A 22,238-nucleotide genomic window follows, 5' to 3' on the forward strand; every position below is an offset into this window, starting at 1 on the left:
TAACTACCATGGCTCAGGTAGAAAACACCCTACATCCCCGCTGTGTTGTGACTGGTAGGAATGCATATTTTTCCTTCGAAAAAAACGCAAGTAGCAGCTGTGAGAATTAAAATCCGAAGATATTTGTTGAGCATCTTTAATCATAGCAAGGCAATGAGTGTCAATGTTATCTAAGAGACTGTCAATCAGAGTGAAATTGTATGATACAGTACTTGGTGGCCTTATCCTAGTGGCCAAACTATCTGTGGGTGATTAAAGGTAGGTATATCACCTGATACCTGGTGATAAGACTGGCCTGTGGTGATCACAGCAGGCTAACTGGACAGTAAATAAACAGGTGATGGAATCTTAGATGATAATATATAACTCTGTAGGGTGATAAATTAGATACCTTATTGGGAATCCTTGTCTGTTTGAAATGGAATTAAGATAAAGTCACCTGAACACAAAGGCCAGTTAGGACATACACTGCTATAGGTCAATATAGCCAGGTATCCCATTGAGACAAGTACACAGTGTGAGACAGACAGTGTTCATTTATAATAGCCCTAGGTATATTGAGTACCAGTAAAATTTTGTCACACAATGCAAACATAACATAATGTGAATTTTGGTTGATATATCTATAAATATAACTAAAAGAATGCATAAAAAACAAATACACTGTAAAACAAACAATAAACTTGAAAATGCTTTGTTCATTGCCTTTAACTAGATCTTTTTTTTTCTAAAAAAAATTGTGCATTGTTTTAAAAAGGGCAGAATATCTGGCTCAGTAGATCTTTTTCTTGTCAAGTTTGATAGATATCTGGATGAGTAAAAACTATATCAATCCCTCCCAAAGGTTTTAGGAATTGGCCTTAGTAACCAGGAATTGATTTTCTGACATATTTTCTACATATTCTCTTAGCACCTTTGACACATGCCATTTGTTACAATTTCTGTATATCTATCGTCTATTAATTTGCTGTATGGCTGTATGACATGACTTTACATATTAATGGAGATCTATTTTCTATCGCCCAAATACTTTAAAGCCTATGAAAAAAATACATCAGAAGAGTGCTATCTTGGGAGATAACTCATAAATTATAATTATCTGAAATTAATTAAACCACTGATACACTGTCATAAAAATTATAAAAACTATCTTTCATATATGCAGAATCATCAGTTTTTTTGGAAAAGTATTAAAGTTGCTCCACCGCTGACAAATGGTATTTTTTCACTATCAGAAACAGGAGTTGACGATTTAGTATTTTTCTTCGGTTACAAAAGTTACTTACTTTACACCATTACCACCATTGAAAAGTTTGAGCTTCTAATTTTACTTAAAGTTAAAAACATGAAAAATAATTAATTGCGTCCCGAAAAAATTCTGTGTCACTATATCCTATATAGAATGAAGTACTGATTGCGCATGCACCAAAGGCGAAATAAATGATTTTATATTATTTTTTTGTTTTAATTAGATATATATATACACGATTTAACACCAATTATTGTTCAAATGATGAATATCATTTATGCTCTGTCGGCGGTGGAGCATCTTTAAATTATAGACACTTGTATAATTAACAAAACACTCCCAGGTTCTGGTATGTAGTGGAAATTGAAAAGGTCTTATTTGAGTACTACAAATTTGTAGCATTCTGAAAGAATAAAATACAGCATTCTGAATATCCATGAAGAGCTGTCCTACATTAGTAAATAAAATCATATTCTGAATATCCATAGTGATCATAAGAGGTCCTAATTAGTATGAATACAACATTCTGGTTTCCTTTGTGGAGATACAGATGTTTTAACGGCTCTCTATCTAGATCTAGTATCATCAGGTTTCAATAGAATATCTTGACCTTATCAATAGTTATCAGCATTTACATTTATTTCTATTGACATTGGAGTTCATGCGTACAGCTAGTAATAATGACATTGCAGTGTAAGAGGAAGTTTTTAGTAGTCAGCATCTGTCCCTGTTATTGATATGTAGTCTGCCCTGTAGGCTATATCTTGTTTCCCTATCCACTCACATGTACACATTTATCCTAATTGAGGCAGACCTGTCTACGACTGCTCTCTGTAAAAAAGGAGAAGTAATGAGGCACGTAGATTAAAAGAAAACAACAAATTTGGATTAAAGGTTGAAACTGATACATGTTATGATAAGGACAGACACTAAATGTTTGCTATCAGTAAAGTTATGTTGGTCATTTCAGATAGTGCCGAGGGGAGTAGTTCTAGTCCCTGTGAAATGTTTTTTGTTGTAAACAAAGAACAGGGTAAAATCAGTCTTGTGTCACCCTAGTTTTTATAGAAACATGCAAAATACCATGAAATACATGCAACCAAATATGACGTAGTTTTGTTGAAACAATTGTGAAGATAAAAAGAGTTCCCAAATCAAATTCTTTGATTTTAGTTCCCTGGGAATTTATTAGGTCCAATGTAGTACATATATGATGCAAATATTATCATCTCAACTTGTGTATTAAAACTATGGGTATATACATTTTATTTCACAATGATGATTTGTCCACGTGGGAGTTCCTTTTTACTTCCGTATATGTTTAAGTACCACGTTCACAATAATACTAACTTAGATATAGCGACTTGTGTAATTATTAATCATTCTCCATTTTGAGAGTATTGGATCGGGTACTTACCATACTGAATATGGATGCATGTTATTGATGATCTTGCCTTTTTCCCACTGTAGGAGCTTAAAGATGAGATAGCAGAAGTTGCAAATGAGATGGAGGCTATCGATGTCTCCGAAGATAGGTAAGTTTCATTTATTCGCTTGTTGAGCTGTATATTCCTGTACTTTTATCACAGATGAGTTTGGAGGTGGTGATAGGTCAAACAATCAATAGAAATTATTAATCCTGTATTTCTTTTTCTCATGTTTATTCTTTCCTTTCAACATTCTTTTTATTTTAACGCTAAGTCATTGACCCCTGATAATTCATAATGAACTCTTCCTGCCTTTGAATAAGAATAGTTCAAATATGTCTTGAGGGTTGAAAGAGTTGAAAAAATAGTAATATGATTGTAAAACAGAGTATTATCTATTTGGTTTAATATAAAAGGATCTCTCTGATTCTAGATTTTAATTAAGGAGGTGATAATTAACTCCGGAATTCTTCTTCATAATTAAGGCTGGTGTCAAGTTCACTCTGAATACCATAAAATGTATAACAAGCTGTTACTAGGGTACAGAACAAGACAGTTTTAAGGAATAGTGACAGCTATTTGATAATCATTTTAAAACATTAAGCTACAAAAATAATTTTGGTTTGGTTTGATAGAGAGCCACCGAATGAAAACATGTTCCCAACTAGTAACATCACAAAACATTTCATATAAGCTATAATGTTTGTTCATTTGTCAAATAAATGAAATTATCGAGGTATTATAATTGAAGACACATGGCTAGGAATAATAATTTGTTTGACAGTACTAAATGTTGTCCTAAGTGTAGTGTATATGTTCCTAATTAGCTCTTCATTGGTCTAAGCTATAGTCTTGGGGGTTTATTTATCAGATGTAAACACAGTATTTTACAGTACAGAGAGTTCCCATGACACTGATCTAGATGAGAGACCAGTAATACAGCTGGCAGCAGCCAACTCAACACCTTGTCTTTATCACTCTACAGAAAGCTAGGATTTTAAGACCCTTAGTGCACTAACCTGCCTCCAAACTTATCATTTATTTACCTGGAAGTATAAACACACTTAAAATAAATATTAGGTCATGTCAGAGTTTGAAAATAGTCTTGGTGGTTAGAGAGGTAAAAAAAAGGAAACATACATAAAACCACCCTTCAATGTTCAGAACATTTTGAGCTTATAACCATAAACAATTGATCATATGATATTTTTTCTCTGTGCATGTTATAATTCAGGATGTTTTTGAGACGTTTATGCGACGGGGCCCCATCCCCAATTGAAATTAATTCAAATTTCAGCTATTTAAATTCGTAAAATATGTATTTTAATCCTTGAAATTGAAATTGTTTTTCCAATTTAATGGAGGGAGAGCCCAATGTGAGGCCTTTTATTACCAATTCAGACAAGAAACCCTTAAAATTATGATACTTTGCGGATCCTGGTCCTAGATATCAACATACTCCAATTGCAAGGTGATCATTAGTAGAAAACGGCATATTAAATTACACATGATATACCTCATGATTAGGCTGAAGAATTTAAAAAATAAACCAAAAGCAAGTTATATTATTTTAGATAAAATAGAAAAATTTTAGTGGCAAGGAAAGAGTTATTTTACCAGATAAGAACTTTTTAAGCAAGCATTATCTCATGTAAAGGTGGTGGACATATTTGTTATGAAATTTTGAATTATTTAATGATAAAAAATAATATATGACTTTGTTTGTTGTCTCTTATTGATGAAGTTTCTGGTTGGTTTATTGTTTGTGCTGATACCAGGACACACACGTTCTTGGCACTGAACATACAAATATTGGCGTTGGATTATTGGTTTATGTTTGGACTGCCGGGAGGTTATTGGTATAATTTAAGACCAGATTATCATTGGCTGTGTGTCTGAGGCAGCACTGGCTCAGGTTTACAGGTTTATCTGAGGATAACATACTAGTAAGAAAAGATCTGTTCAAAGATGGGAAACTAACAATAGTTAATAACAAGGTCTAAGTACTGTGATTGGTAATGTTGTGTACTGTATACAATTAATAGTATATATCCACTAAACAGGACTTTACCAGTATATCGTATTTACCCAAATAAACAGATGACAGTATGTCCTATGTACAATGGCCATGGTCTATAAGTACTACATGAAATAGCAGAATCGAGACTCTTATTCCTACAAGTAACAACAAATGACAACCTTATTTTATTCGCTAAAAAAAGCTTAAAACAAAAGCAAAATTCGCTAAAAAAAGCTTAAAACAAAAGCAAAAAACTTACGAAAACAGTAATAGTCCTTATAGATATTTTTAATGTCCTAGTTACGAAAATAAAGAACTAGGCATAGGTTGTAACCATTTAGGTAGCAGTTTATGTATCCATGAAGGTGATTTGATTCCATCTGCACTTTTGACCTTGTGTAGGAGATATTTAGAGTTGACATGCTGTGAGCTGGGGAGCAGTGTGCTAGAACTGCCACAAAAGAGATTTAGTGTTGTAGAGGTTATCCTGGAGCCAACACACAATCAGATTGGATTTCCACTCCAAACAAAAGATCATTATACTTTCTCATGGCTGCTGATTGTCTTATCTCAAATTATCCCTTAAAAGTTTTCCTGAATTTATAAACAAACGAAAAACGTCTATCTTATCTGGAATTATTACTTATATGTTCAGATTTTTAATTTAAATACAGATTATAAATTGACATGGTCCATTGACCTATTTATAAAACACTTTTGTTATTACATTTTGAAATTTGTTTCATCAAATTTAAAATGTTCAATTTAAATAAAGACATGGAAAAGTCTGTCATGGTAACTTTCGTGGATAATTTGATTGAATTTACCTTAATAGCTTTCAATAAATTAATGCAGATCTATGTTGCAGGGTCAAATTCTGTGATCATGAAATTCAAATTAAGTTTGATTGCCAAATTCACAAAAGCAAATCACACATAAAAGAATGTTGGTTTACAGTAAACATCATATTGCTGTGTCATATTATTTTGAAATTAGTTCTCCAACAATGTCCCTAGTTTCACTGACTAATCATCAAATGCTTTGTTATTTACTGAAGATTTTTGGAATTCATTAAAAAAAGGTTCAACCCAAGATTTAAAACTAAGATAATAATATAAAGGAAAGTTTCATAATGCACTAAATGTGCATGCATTCTTTTAAATGAATGTTTGTTGTTTTATTTGAACTGACATAAGGCCGCTACCAGCTGCATTAGCTAGAGTGTGCACATGTAAACGGATCTCAAGGTCAGATTGTAAAGGCACTGACCTTTGATTTTATATCTACACAAAACATACATGAATGAAGACTGTTGTTACTCACAGAAAGTGATATCGTAGTCTGAATTCTGACTCATTAATTGGTCTAAATATAGATGGGAGGGGCACATCCCCAATGTGTTGATTACTAACATTTTTCTGAGTATGTTGAACATGTTTCCTATGATGTAACTTGTCATAAATAGGAGGGATTATAAATACATGGGAACAGATATGTACAGTACTTCATTAAAGTACAACCATAGGAAGAAAGGGGGGGAGGAGGAGGAGGAGATATAATTGACGTCAGAACAAAGGAAGATGAATTTGGCACAGCAATAGAAGTATAAATTTTATGGTCGCTGTGGGTAATATTTATGTATAATAATGTGAAGAAGTTCCTTTGATCTCCCAACACAGGGACTAATGCAAACCGTCTTGTGAAAAACCTGTTTCCACTATTATGGCAGCTATTATATCATATGCTTTATAAAATACTAGGTCACATTAGTTACAAATTGAAATGCATGTACATATGTAACAGTTACATGTAATACTTTAAAGGTTTTAACTTCCTCATCTCAATTTTATAGCACAAAGGGAAAACAAATATGATATAACATAAGGACTGTGGCACTATTACAATTCATTGAGCAAAATGTATCTTTATAGCCCAGAAAATGGATAGGAAAATAATGTCACCCATGTCCCTGCCCTCCCGATTGGTCCTGCAATGTCCTATTCTCATTTTGTAGCAAGAAGCATTGATGTCATACAGACATTTCTAGTTATATTTATATTGATATATAATTAATATGTTTATACTTCTCATTTCCTATTTACAGCAAAAACAACCCCAAAACAAAGCAAATGTCCATTGGAAAGAAGAAATTCAACATGGACCCCAAAAAGGTAGGTTTTCTTCGATTCCCCTTTACAAGATCTGTGGTGCGGTTATCAGAGGCAGCTGACATATGTAAACTTCCTGTATTTCTGTGTGATTGGCAGCAACATACACTGGCCAGGCTGACGGCAGTGCTTCCTATCCCCGATACAAACATTTTAATACCCCCAGCCATTTAAAATACACTGACGAAATCCATTAAAATTTAATTTGGAGCCTACCATGACTGTATAATGTGTATCTACATCCCTGTCACGTGCTGGAAACTGTAACTGAAAGATTTTATTAAAGCTGTTTCCTGTTTACCACTGTAAAAAAATGGAAAGATACCATCTGTAGAAGTCAGTTAATTTTGATTGCAAAACCTGTACAGCTACATCAAATTGGAAACACTCTGATTATATCAAAAACTATACTAAATAATTTGATTCATATTATATTACACTGATTCTGTACTTGGGAAAAAATTATTGTATGGCAATGCAATGGTAGAAGTTATAAAAAAAAAAAAATGTATGTCCATCTATTTTGGTGTTAGGCTGTTATCAGATAACAAGTAGGTGACTTTCATGTTGTAGGTTTAATTATATGGTCTCTTGGTGTTTATTTATGTTTGTTTGAGGCATCACTTCCTCTTCCTCATCCAGTACAGATACCAGTATAGAAGGCCATACTGCCTGTTTACTCTACACAACTTATTGAAGGAAGTAGCACTTTAGCATTCAAAGTTACTGAGGGGATCACTTTACTGTTGGAATTTCTGAGATAGAATTAGAAGCAGGAGTTTTGATGATGTAGGGATTCTTTAGAGATTGGACCTAAAGTTGGTCAGAAATGGTTCCTGATAATACAGTGATTTACTCAGAAAATAACATCAGTTCTAGATTACACGCTTCTTTGAAGACCAGTGTACCATGACAGACCTAGTCTTGATAAAGTGCTACCCAATGTAAACCATCTCTGTACAATTAGGGGGCTTCTCTACAGCAGTGTTAGGGCCTATGTATAGGGCTTCGTCTCTTGGACCCTTACTGGGGTTGTTTGTACTAGAATTCTCTGCAGCAGTTTTAGGGTCTCATCTCTTGGACCCTTACTGGGGTTGTTTGTACTAGAATTCTCTGCAGCAGTTTAAGGGTCTCGTATCTTGGACCCTTACTCAATAATGGGGTTGTTTATACTGGGATTCTCTACAGCAGTGTTAGGGCCTATGTAGGCCTCATCTCTTAGATCCTTACTGGGGTTGTTTATTCTGGGATTCTCTACAGCAGTGTTAGGGCCTATGTAGGCCTCATCTCTTGGACCCTTACTGGGGTTGTTTGTACTAAGATTCTCTACAGCAGTGTTAGGGCTTGTAGGGCCGCATATCTTGAGCCCTTATTGAGGCTGTTTTACTGTAAATTACGTAACCACATTTGTACTATGATTCTCTACAACAGGGTCTCAATATATATAATACAGTGTAACTTCCCGAAACCGAACCTTCTCAAAACTTAAATCACCTCTAGAATCCGAACATGGATGTCATGTACGGAATGAATTCCTCTTCATTACTGCCGTTCTATCATAAGATTGCACGATTGTGTTACAGTACTAGTGTATAGACTCACTGTATTAGATTACATCGCTACATGTTACAGGTGAAGTGTCTATGTAACACACATTGTGATTGGCTGAGTTGATCTATAAATAGAAGAGAAAAATTTTTGTGCACAATAAAGCTGTTTATTTAGCATGCCATCCTTGGTTCCATTTTCTTCTGATATTCAACAAATTTAACAACTTCTTCACTGACCTTTGTTGGTGTCATGATAGGCCGAACACGTGGAAGCAGAGAACCATGCTGTTCCTCGTACAACTTTGCGATGTTTCAACAGGTGGATTTACAAATGCCGACCGCTTTAGATATATTTCCATATGACACCCCATCATTTTCACTACCCTGTCGCGTACTTTTAGATCGGTTCGTGGCTTTGACATGTCGACATATGATCGGTTGAGGACTGCTTCTATTTTTGGCTGTGATCGGTTGAACCGCTTCTAATTTTGGCGCAATTTTAGCGAGAGATTAAAATAGTAACGTAACGTTACACATGTGCAAACACACATGTAACTTAAAATATGCACGCCTTGACAGCTTGGCGATCGATGTTTTTTAGTACTTCCACACTTTTATTATTCAGTATAAAGTTCAAATTAAGAGTTAAATAAACATTTTAAATATACCTTACCATAATTATGAAACTGAACAGTTATGTTTTAGCAGATACTTTCTTCTTGACCTTCATTAAAGGTAACAGTATTATATGTTTAAATCAATATTATGTATTCTTCTACAGCTAGTATAACCTAATTGTGTGTTATCTCTTTCCATGTTTGATTTTTTTTTTCAATCATATTATTTATAAATATATTTACAACAGCTATTGTCAGTCAAGTTCGTCACATGTGCTAGGTGTACTATGGAAAAAACACCCCGGATCAAAAATGTCATGTATATTAGAGCGCGAATTCTATATATCAGCGTTATTTATTTTTACGGCATAATACTTCTATTTTACAAATATTAATTTTTCAGATGTTTATATATTTGAACATTTGTAATTGTTTCGACGTACTTACAACGTCCCGATTGCACAAATAGGGGCCATTTAAAACTGGGGTGTTTTACCACGGATGTACAATTAGGTTGTGTAACGTTTATTTATATACACACTTCAGCCAATCACAATGTGTGTTACATAGACACTTCACCTGTACCATGTAGCGATGTAATCTACTACAGCGAGTCGATACACTAGTACTGTAACACAATCGTGCAATCTTATGATAGAACGGCAGTAATAGCAAATAAAACTTGAAAACGGAATATAGTCAAATGTATTGATATTGACATGCAGTGTTGTTAGGTTATTGGCTCATTGCTTCATTACTATATGGCCATTCTCCGGTCACTGGGGCTGTGTTTCTGTAAATTGTAAAGCATCTGTTTAATTTGTATATAACAACCTCCAAATGAAGGGCCTGTTGTCATGCCATAGTGTTAAATTGTTATTTCAATATATGTATGTGTTTTATAGCGAGAATAAATGGAATTATAATCAGCAGTAAGAATTTACACACAGAGAGGAACAAGCTCCCAGCCCACCTAGGATTGCCTAGGCTAGGTTTATCATGTTAAACACTAAGTCCTATATTGCTAAACAGGATTTGATTCACTGTATGATAGAGGATAAATTAGAACAGCAAAAATATATTTATGTATAGACAAAGTTTTTTTTTTTATTTCCTGAGCGCCCAGTTCCTCATCAGAGTTGGACAGAGATAAAACACTAAGCCCTAAGCTTAGATAGCTGCAAGAATGAAGGGCAAGATATATACACATAACTAATGATGAATGGACAAAGTTTACACTTCAGGAAAGCCTATAGCTCTTCATATCTGTGTTAGTCAGTGTTAAAACACTTACTCTTGTTGCTAAACAAGCATTGTGCATTGAGCAACAAGAAACAGACAACGTTTACACTTGTGGGCAAACTGCATCTTCTCAATTTGTCATTTTGCAAACTTTCATCCATTGTATAGACGTAAGAGCTGTCTATATTTAGCTCCAACCTGCCCTCACTAGATAAGAGGTCATCACTTGATGATGCATGCTTATCGTGTGTAGCTAGCATTGCTCAAATTTCTTCATTAGATTTTGTTAAAGAGCCAAAAATCCTAGATGTGATGAGATTTTAGTATACCTAGTCATAAACCGATCAGCCGTACCAATATGAAATGTTGCCCATGTCTGCCTGTCTGAATGCTCTTTTGTTCTTGCTCTACCAGGGATAGTTTGTCTTTGGTTTCTTTTAGTTATAAATATTATCAGTTCTATGATGCATTGAAAGTAGTTTACCATATCTTGTTTGTCCACAATTCTAGTCTAATGCTAGATCACGTTTCCTGAAATGCAGATGCTAAGTAAATAAAAACAATCTTGTAGTATAATATAATGCTGTGTAGTTTGATACAAAATGTTTGGTGCATGAGTACTCAGTTAAGTGCTTATAATTTCACTAAGGTCATTTTAAGGTCAACTGTCAAAGTCTATTTCTTTGCTATCAAGGAAAATGAAACTTGATAGATGAAGATACTAAAAGTGCATTGAATTTTGAAGGTCACTCTTCAGTCAGAGTTTATTCACTTCAATCATTGACTAAATGCATGTATCCACACAAACATGAGTAAATTTATTTTTTTAATAATGATCCATTTGTTTTTCTTAATTTTTTGTTGTGTTAATTCTATATGTAGATTAAACATGCAGCTAAATTTTATTGAGTGATGGATTTAGAAATATGATAATTTCAGGGCATTGAATATCTGATTGACAATGGACTTTTGCCAAATGACCCAGCAGAGGTGGCCAAGTTCCTACACCAAGGAGAGGGACTGAACAAGACTGCTATAGGGGACTACCTTGGGGAAAGGTAAAATCATGCTGATGTTGGGAAAGTAAAAATAAAAACAGGGTTGGTTTGTGGTATAGAAAAACTGTAACAAATACAGGTAGTACTACCATAACTTTGGTTTTAAAGTGAAAAAAACTTGTTAAAATTCATACCTTGCTTTGTCTTTCTTTCCAATCAAATAATGGTCCAATGACTAGCATTGTAAGGTTCATTAGTAACTGGTACTTGGGGGCCTGTTCTATAGAATCTCCAAAGTTTTTGGCCATTTGGGAATACACAAAGCCAGAAATATATATCTTTCCACTACATTAGTTTTCATTCTACCATATTATTTTCTTGCAGACATGAATTCAACATCAATGTGTTGAAGGCCTTTGTGAACTTGCACGAGTTCTCGGACATGATCCTGGTTCAGGCTTTAAGGTGAGAGAAGTCATTATAGTGATCATAAGTACTTAATACCAAGAAATGTCTATAGTGTTATAATGACCATGTGCTTACTATGATGACTTATATAGTACAGGGAATTTATGAAAGCTATGATATATAAACATCTGTTCAGTCGTTAAAATTTAAAATATGTTCTGCAATGTTAAACTGCCAGAACTTTCGACAGCAGAATGTCTAACTTAGTGCTAAAGCATCAATTTCCACCATCTGTTCGAAACATGTCTAAAAAATGATGTGTTTCTATTTTTGTAAAGCAATAAAAAATCTCTGGACGTATTGATGTATTATGTATTTTTTTTGTTTAGACAATTTCTCTGGAGCTTCCGTTTGCCAGGGGAGGCACAGAAGATTGACAGGATGATGGAATGTTTTGCACAGAGATATTGTGAATTGAACACTGGTGTATTCACTAGTTCAGGTAAAGAAATAACTGTTGTACTGATATACCTAAATCTTTGCTATAGCCTGTCCGTGACATGGGGGGACATATATATATAGTCTTTTCCATCTCTGTCTCTCCAGTGTTGTCTTTTCCTGTCACATCCTGTCTCATTGTGTCCCTTCCATATTTTATAGGGAAGCAATGACTTACAAACATTTCCAGTAAAAAAAAAGAGCTATCTGATAATTCCATTACGATATCCAGGAGACATATCAGCACCAGTAATTAGGAGATATCTCATTCATTTCATCTACAGATAAGGAACAGAGTGTGTGGCCATGATGTCTTAATTGTATGATTGGGCTCCTGACATTCCAACATCCATAATCCATAGAATATATGATATATAAAATAGAAATCATTAATTTTATTTATCATGGTTTATAAGCAGCTGTGCATTTAAATCAAGATTCAATCACCCAGTAAATAGAGCCAAATGGAAATACGATACATTCAGATAAACATGACTCCAATTTACCTAATACCAGTTACGATGGTGTATGTTGTGTGTGCTGCTAAGGCTTTCTGTGTGTGGTTGGTGTCGGAGTTGTTATTAGATCACAGACCAGGAATCTGTTTTATCTGTCTCTGTATTCAGGTGTATCAGCTAAAGGATAATGCTTAATCTTAAAAAATAATTCTTCATTGTAGAGCATGATCCTTTGGAAAATAAATGATGCTAATTTTTTGGCCCCTCCATGAAATAAAAGGTGCAACAGGAAGTACTAGGGAATCGGATATGACTATAGTATGACCTATTTAAGTGCACATGTCCGTCAAGTAGATTGTTCTTGCATCATAAGACAGTCATAAGAAATAAAAATTGGAATAATGTTGCATGTGAAAATGTTGTGAAAAGATAAGATGTCATCCTTGGTGAGTGAAAACAAAACAAATGAGTTGGATTTTGTAATACTTTTAATATAAGTTCTAGACTTGTTTACGTACATCCAAACGAATTGTCCTATTTTGACGGGTACCCGGGTTCACATGTTTTGACCCGGTTACATCTCCAACCCGACCCGTAACCGGGTACTCGTAACAGCCCTAAAAATCAATGTACTTATAATGGTGATATGTCTATGGTGATGTTTTTAGATACCTGTTATGTGCTGTCCTTCGCCATAATCATGCTGAACACCAGTCTACACAACCCCAGTGTGAAGGACAAACCCACCGTGGACCGCTTTATACAGATGAACAGGGGCATCAACGATGGTGGCAATCTACCCGAGGATCTGCTCACTGTAGGCTACTAACAAACATCTAGTATTGTAATGTGTACAGAAAATAGATAGTTACCCATTGTATTGTGTGAATGAGCATTCTGTTTCAAGAAGAGTCTTTAAGATAAAAAATTGAATATCACATTTCATCAATTTAAATAGTATAATATGAAATTATTTTGATTTAGATGTGTACAATACTTGTTCTGGATACTTTTTCTCTGGGATTGTATAGTAGTTTAAAGGTTCCATAATTGAATTACTTGAATACAGTGGACCCATGATAATCCGGATATCAATAATCCGGAAAACTCCCAATCTGGATGGAAATGCAGAGATAAGATTTGATCATTGACAAAGTTGACAGAATTCAGCAGTCGGAAATGTTGCTAATCCACACAGTCTAGGACAGGGACAAGTGTCTGGATTATCGAGGGTCCACTAAACAGATTTATAGATTATGTGTCTTGCTATTCTTTTGAATGAGCTTCTAACTGTATGCACGCTACTTTTAAACTTCCTTTAAACTGAGCAGAGCTATAGATCAGTCAAGTTTATGGTATCTAACTTTTTCGAGAAAATTAATGTTCATACATTGCTGGATTTTTACAGAGTTTGTATGACAGCATCAAAAAGGAGCCTTTTAAGATCCCTGAGGATGATGGAAATGACCTCATGCACACTTTCTTCAACCCAGACAAAGAGGGCTGGTTGTGGAAACAAGGTAACAGAAAATATACCAATATAATCTGTAAAATATGGATCTGTGGTGAAATCACTTGTCTCTGTCTTCACACGCACATGGGCTACTCAGATTTTAATTTACAATCAAATTCTTTAACTTGAACTCAGATATCTTTAAAGTCAAAGTAGTTTGTTGTTTCCGATCATTTCAGAACATATGTAAGTATACTTAATTTGAATGGTCAGATAATTCTAGTAATATTTCACCAACTTCAAGTTAATAAAGTTTTTCTGTAGTTAAATATTTTGATTGTATTATCTGTTAGTCTATGATGAAGTAACATGATTGATATTTAAATTAATGTTAACAGCCAGAGACATGAATTGACTACAGAACCAGTGTATTGTAGATGATGTGTGTTGGCTAGCTGTGTATTGTAGATAATGTGTGTTGGCTAGCTGTGTGGGAGTGTGGATGCATGGCGGTCTGGGTACAGCCTACAGCAGTGATAGTTAGCTATAGGCTTCACCTGCTGTTAGTGTGTACTAGTTGTGTCAATGTACCCCTGTGATAGACCCAGTCTTGGTACCTAGCTGCTGCTGACCTTCCTTTGGCAAATATGCATGATGAGACCTACATATATCTAGTTAGATGAATATGAACAGCTTTTATATGCATAGGGCATTTGATATTGATAATAGCAAGTGATAATTCTTATTATTACCAATGAATAAAATGTAAGAGAAATGAATCACTGTGCCTTCCTTCATGCTACAATCTGCTGCTTTTGAAAATCTGCTCTACGATAGAATGCTCTTCAATGATCTTATGAATAGGCTATGGATTTAAAAGGAAATCTCTTATTTTTGCTTTATTTGATTGAAATCTGTATTTCTTAAGTTTTAATTAATACTAAGTGATAAAACTTCTTTATTTCAATCATGGGATGTTTGGTTGGGCCATTGTTTACTATTTGAAGCACATGTTGTTAGAACTGGTGTCTGATTGGCTGTTAATATAACAAAGAGTTTCTATTGACTGCTCTTTCAAGGGTTTCTATTGGCTGTTAAATAACAAAGGTTTCTATTGGCTTAATACTAACAGATTTCTGATTTTTACCAAAATGCTTTACATTTGAAAGAGAAAGACACGATTAGTTTTATCAGTTTTGGCTTTTGGCCATGATGTCTTCCCAAGTGTGTTTTGCACGGTTTGAAGTTCTTTTAGATAATTGTTACATCATTCATGTCCTCAACACACAGACTTGTCATGGCTTTACAATTGCTGCAGTGATTTATAAAAACATACTTACAGTAACATCTGTCAAAGGATAGATTGGGGGCATGCTTTATCAGCATGTAAACTTGTAGATTAAATGAATTCCAAGCTTCTGTGAAGTATGTCCTCCTCCTACAGTCTAGTTTAAGCAGGTTTGTCGACGTCATTTCATTTATCTTCACTGGTTTCATGACAATCTGACATTGGAATCAAAATTCCATTGATTGGAGGTCATCTCCGATCAACCAATCAAATTACTTGTCTCAGAAATGATTATCAGGATAAGACAATATTATTTATTCCAGACTAAATATTTGAATCAATTGCAGAAATCTCTCATGAAATTGACAGCAGCTTTATTTCTTTTGTTATCAGTTTCACAACTACAGATATTTGTACAATGCGGTTATTCTCAAACTTCAAATACTGCTTACTTGCAAAATAAATGTCCTTTCCTCACTAATCAATGTCGGAAGACAAAGACTCCATGATATTTATGTCAAAGCATACATAGATAATTTGTTCTTCAAATCTACACTTGAGCATGGAGATAAATATAATAATAGCTTTGTTTAACTCTAACTACTCAGTCCTCTATGTTGCCTTACGATCCAACTTTGATCTATTTGGTAGTACCATATATATGGATTGAAAGCTGATTTATTCAGATGTCTGAAACCAAGTGTAGATAAATGTTGCTTGAGAGATCTGATTTCGATTATCTTGTGCTTATATATTAATACCAGTTATTGTATGACTGACTTATAGATAGTGGAATGTTCTAGTGATGGTCAGAAGGCTGTATCAGATATTGGCATGTGTGGATTATATTGATAGATCCTATGTGCCTGGGTGGAAGTTGTAGTGACTAGCAAATGAAACGTTTTTAAATGTCTGTTATAAAATTATCTGTAAAACTTCAAAAACAAAATGGATATTGTTTGTTGTCTGTGGCAGTTACTGAGGCGTTTCATATTGTCAAGTATACCTATGGATGTAGTGTACCTATGGGTCGCGATAAGAATGGTTGTTAAACATATGTGTGCATGTGAAGTATTGTTGCATGACTTTTGAATAATTCTTTCTCCAATTATGAAATAAGGTGGTACTTCTTGATCTTTTGTTGTCAAATATTTCTCTTTTGATGTATTATTTTCCTTAAATTGCACTGTTGTGATTTTGTATCCCTGTATTTCCTTACACAGGAGCTTCCAAAAAATTGAGTAAGTGTGACGTTGTTTGCGTCATTGTTTACTGCTCGTTACTCTTGTTTACAGTTATACAACCCTGACCTGTTCATTTTTCGGCAAAAGCTTTTTGGTGCTTGGAGATTTATGGCTATTACTGCTGTAGAATGTTTGCAATGCATCAAACTGGTTGAGATGGTTAATGTTCCACTTCAAAAAATACTTTTGATTTTCCTCCATAATTAAAGCAAAAAGAGTAAAAAAAAAAACATAAATGATAACCATATTGATGTCTGTAAACATTTCAGATTCAGTTTTAGGCTTCATTTTAGTTTGACATTTTTTGGAATTATTGTTTTACAACCTTCATCATCATCAACAAAATAATAAAAGACATTTAACATAATAATAACATTGTTCATAATCAGCAAATGTTTTTGTTTCAATGTTAATTTGCTGAGAATTTTTTTTGGTTTAATTCTGCAGATTAAAGCATTTCTATTGTTTACATGGTAGAGAGTAGTAGAACCCGTTTTCTTCCTGCATGCATGTCATCATTTGAGCCAATCAGATACTAAATGATGTTTGTTACCATGGCAACAACATGAACCATTCTGTCGCCATGGTTTCATGGTGTGAAATGTATAATTAATGAGCACCAGTAGAGCAGTACTTGGCACTTGTTATGATATGGTGGTGGCTAACTACTTGCTGTAACAGTTTACAGATTATCAAACTCTCATATGCAGAATTTTCAATTTTAAGACTTGTGTTGTATCTTTTACATCATACATAATTAAGAGAATCAGTTTAACTGTAACAGCTATAATGATAATCATATCACACAACATTAAAATGCTTCATAAATTTTTAATGCTTAAAATAAAATTAATCAAAAAAAGTATTGACTACCAGGTAAATTGTTTTAAAAAGCTAGTAATAACGAAAATCATAACCTGTATTCCATATAGATTTACTGTCAGTCTATCAAATTTGTTGGCAAAATAAGCTTATCGTTTAACATAAGTATACATTACTTTAAACATTATCTTTAACAGAAATATATTTTTAACAAACTAGCCAATGTTTGCTACTCAAAAAGGGTTTTAGTCATATGCTATATATCTTCACATGAAGAGTGTATGTGACTGTCCTATAAAGTACTTATATAATTAGATTCCTTATCCAAAGTTAAAAAAAAAAAAAAGTTTTCAATGAATTTAAGGATTTGTGTTACTATACAAAGTGTTTTAGTGATTTAAGGAACACAACCATCCAACCTGCAAACAAATTTTAGATTTAAAAAAAAAAGCCAACTGTTGGCAAAATTTGGCTGTTTATTATGATAGCTTTGTATCAATAATTTAACATAACATCACCCATGGGGTTATTTAATCAGAAAGCTTTTGCCATATATACTGTACTGTTAATCCCTTTAGTAGATCTGCTTTGTACATCGTGGGATCGCAGAATATTTCTCACATACAACCCTGGATTTGTTGGTTTATGGTCGACTTTCAATGACTATAGTTTTATACAAGTTTATCTTTCTCTCTAGCAGTGATCTGTCACATACTGGTACCAACCCTTTCATCGTAAATGTCAATAATTTCTTGATTTGATATGCTGTACATCTTACTGTGTGACTTTCCTGAACCCTAGTATCTGCTTGATATGTATGTATTAATAGTTGATATTACAAGGTCCGTTAGACAGGTATAGAGAATATCATTGGTGGCTGTCCTGATTATAAGCTGCATTCTCTTATTTTGATATCATGTTTATTGGATTGAAACTCATAACCAAAACTTTCACATCAGATGAATATGTTGAATAAAAAAAGTAAGAAGCAAAGCAGCTCATAAAATAAAAGATTATTCCAGACAAGTATTTGAATACTGATAAGCTTTCATGTATATATTCTATCTTTGCGTTTCACTGTTATCTGCTCTTAAGGGTAGCTATTGTTTGTTATGTCAATGCGAAAATTACTTATAAAATCTGTTACATGTAAGTGATCGAGATCAGGTTATCTCAGTTGAGGGCTAAAATTTTGGAACATAATCCCAACCGAGGCGTTAGCCAAGGTTGGGATGTTACAAAATCTTAGTCGAGACTAAGATAACCCGATCTCAATCACTTACAGGTAATAGATTTTTTTTCTCTGGCCTCTAAAATATAATAAAACCATCTATAAACGCGCTCAGTGTAAAATTATCCCGTCTTGGGCCTCCTGGTTCAAAGCCGATTGACCATTTCATCTGTGCTTCGAATTTAGTTATTCAGCGAAAAATCATAGTTTGGTAATATCAAAGAAAAACGATGATCAATCGGTATGTACTGTTTTAATAATTAAAAACAACAACCAAACAATGCATGGTAAATGCTGAATGTACTTATTTCTTATAACATTGATTATCTGAAGCGTGTGATGTCACCGATTCGAGGGTGACGTCACGTGCGAGGACTGATACATGAATGGCATAATATTCCACATAAAAATCGCGTAAAGGTACCAGACAGGTCAGATGAGATAGAAAAATCTAGCACTGGGTATCATGTGAGATTCACCTGTCCGAGGTGCGAGAAATTGTTTTCTCGGTACATTTACAACCACATGATATAAAAATAAAAATCTGCTCAAGAGCAGTTAACTTTGTCATATGTGAATACAGAATAATTTCTTATTTAAACTGGTTAGATTTGATCTTTCTATTGAACAGGTGGCATGTTATAAAGTTCACAGCCATTGATTATAATTATTTTAAGTTATAATTATGATAAGTTTGATAAGTTTTGACCAGGCATTGCTAAGCTATTTATAAATGGTATTGACCCTTTCTGTCCTCTGCTTCATTCATAATAACAGTGATTTTCCCCACTAGATGTTGTAGAACGCGGTAATGCAGTATACATATTCTGCATGTATGACAGGGAACATCTTAAAAAACAGACAATTATTAGTTGTTCATGTTTATTTTTTCATATTTTTCATTTTAATTTGATTTTTTATTAAATTTTATAAACCTGTATGTTAAAGTATGATATTATGAATAGGTATACATGTAGTTACATGATAAATCAGTGAATTTACCGACAACATAAAGAATACACACTCACAGAACATTTCTTGCTAGTATAAAACCATATACATGTAACTATATGTGTAAATATAGATAAACCATCTGACCTATTCTAAATACAGCTCTCTATGCTGATATATACCTGGTACATATTTATATAAATTGATATATCTAATAGACTCCACTTATAAACTCAATGTAGGTCAATGATATTTAAATTAGAGTTTTTTTTGTTTTTTTTTAGATCATTACAAAGTTAAAATATTTTTAGTGGATATGTGCATGAAGATGGCTTTGGTCAAATGTATCACCGCTTTACAGACAGTTTTAGGGACACAGCCTAGGTTTCCTCCCCTGTCTGCTCTCTATATCGGATTGTCAAATTGAACGGCTTCAATACATCTTTTTTAACATTCCCACAATCTTAAAATTAACAAAGAAATCCCATATGATAGCTTTATACTTTCCAGTGATGATCATTTCAGGACTTTTCTTATCTTCTTTATAACAGAGATATTTTGTTAGAAGCCAATGGATGTAACGATGGTTAATTTCTAGACAGATTTGTCAGTATAAATCCAGAGGTCGACAAAGTGTTATTATAACCAGGATTTAGCAGTGGAAGTGGATACACTGATGCATGTTACTGTAGTCTAGCCTCACACCGGCTCACTTCAAACATCAGTCAAGAAATTGTCTCCATAACTTATATTTAATGTTTCATACCAAAACTTCATTTACATTCCATCTTGTCCAGGAAATGTATAGTCATTATACTTCTTACCAAAATCAGTCTTAATTCATATAGTATCTATTGAAAGATAGTAAAAATAGTTAAAAAAAAAAAAATCTTAATTTTAAAAATCTCTTCTTTTTTTTAATCTATGGTAGTAGTTTCATATTTTAAAAGTACATATTAAGTTTGCCATTTAGTATAAACAGTAGAATGGTGTAGAGTGTATATGTGTATATATTATAGATTAATTTAATGTGATACATGTAATTGGTAAGTGTCAGTGATATGAAGGTATAAAGTTAAGTATAATGTTTTAACTGACTCTGCTGTTGTAGGTGGCCGATACAAGAACTGGAAAAGAAGATGGTTCATCCTTAATGATAACTGCCTCTACTACTTCCAGTTTACTACTGTAAGTAACATCTAACATCAAATTTACTGGATAATATTTTATGTCATGGTCACTTATTGGCTAAAGATAGTTCCTGAATAAAACTTGATCATTTCAGGTACTCAAAATATTAGAATGGACAAAAGAAGCACCTCTTGTGAAGCATATGAAGAATTATTATTTTTTGAAGATTTTGAAATAGTCCACTCCTTTATTGAGACACATAATAGGTTTATGTTAATTTTAGTAAAGGAATTAATTGACGTAAAATTTTAACAAATTGATAATGTGCACATGAACATAGTTACAAATACAGTAGTGAGTACGTCCTTTTCATAAATTTGTGCATTTATCATAATCCCACAGTGTCTTTTCACCATGCATAAAAACATGATATAGATCCTATAAAGTATTATCTTTACACAATTTTGATGTCAATAATTTGACAGGACAAAGAACCAAAGGGGATTATACCACTGGAGAACATACAAGTGAGAGTAGTGCCTCCGGAGAAGTCCTCTAAACCCAATGCTTTTGAGCTGTACGCTGTCAGTAACGACATCATCAAGGCTTGTAAAGTGGACAGAGAAGGGAAAGTCGTGGAAGGTAAGGATACCATTAAAGCATAAGCATTTGCATTTACCTACTGTGAACACTTTATTTTTGTGTGTACATTATTTTTCGTCATAAATATAGGTTTTAATGATTATTCACGAAATATTTGAAGCTGCTTTTGAGCTCTTGTGTGAAATTACGCACAGAATTGTATTTCACAAAAATAAAGTGGTTTTCAGTAAATTGTAACGTGTGTTCTCAAACTTTGAAAATTTTTACAGACCATGAAGAATTTAGAGTGATCAGACTTAGAAATAACAAAGTTTAGCTATTGTTTTGCAAACATTTGAGTATTCCTCTTTATATGGAATTTTCATTTTTCTTTATGAATGGTGCAATTTAGGACAAACAATTCTAAAATCATTACTAACAGTAACAACTTTTTGACTTGTGGTTTTGCATTAAGTAACATGTGTGATTTGTAATGTTGTATTTGATGTACAGTAATATGATGTTATTGATGCTCTACAGGTAAACACAATGTATACCGTATGTCGTCTGCCACTGCCGATGACCAAGAGGAGTGGATAAGATGTATCAGGTTAGTATTGTCTCTGATTCATTGATATTATTTGGATAATGATTATAGTTCTGGAACTAAGATTTCTGTAATTTAGAAATATACAAATGATTGCACATATATATGCAAGCTTTATAGTCATGTGTAGTTTCTGCTGTATTAAATGACCATTTTATATTGGCTTCTGTGTCTTAACTGAAGCCTAGATCATGCCCCAATTTCTCGAAACAAACTTGAGTCAAAATGGACGAGTCAAAACCTTGTACAAGTAAAATGAGTTTTGCTTTCAGTAAACAGATCCATGGAAACCCT

General features: G+C 33.6%; 1 protein-coding gene across 2 annotated transcripts in view; it reads left to right on the forward strand.

Annotated features, from left to right (window-relative positions):
- Positions 1-22,238, forward strand: part of LOC138323045 (cytohesin-1-like) — a 34,447-nt gene that overhangs the window by 8,959 nt on the left and 3,250 nt on the right. Inside the window, exons 3-13 of one of the 2 annotated variants that reach the window (XM_069267371.1) lie at positions 2,720-2,784; positions 6,801-6,867; positions 11,213-11,331; positions 11,656-11,736; positions 12,069-12,181; positions 13,304-13,452; positions 14,044-14,155; positions 16,600-16,617; positions 20,736-20,812; positions 21,241-21,397; positions 21,878-21,947. In XM_069267371.1, the coding sequence (XP_069123472.1) occupies positions 2,720-2,784; positions 6,801-6,867; positions 11,213-11,331; positions 11,656-11,736; positions 12,069-12,181; positions 13,304-13,452; positions 14,044-14,155; positions 16,600-16,617; positions 20,736-20,812; positions 21,241-21,397; positions 21,878-21,947 (1,028 nt within the window). The remainder of the gene's footprint in view (positions 1-2,719; positions 2,785-6,800; positions 6,868-11,212; positions 11,332-11,655; positions 11,737-12,068; positions 12,182-13,303; positions 13,453-14,043; positions 14,156-16,599; positions 16,618-20,735; positions 20,813-21,240; positions 21,398-21,877; positions 21,948-22,238) is intronic. The other variant, XM_069267372.1, reaches the window with a different exon arrangement.

The sequence above is a fragment of the Argopecten irradians genome, chromosome 5, assembly GCF_041381155.1.
Source record: "Argopecten irradians isolate NY chromosome 5, Ai_NY, whole genome shotgun sequence".
Taxonomy (NCBI): domain Eukaryota; kingdom Metazoa; phylum Mollusca; class Bivalvia; order Pectinida; family Pectinidae; genus Argopecten; species Argopecten irradians.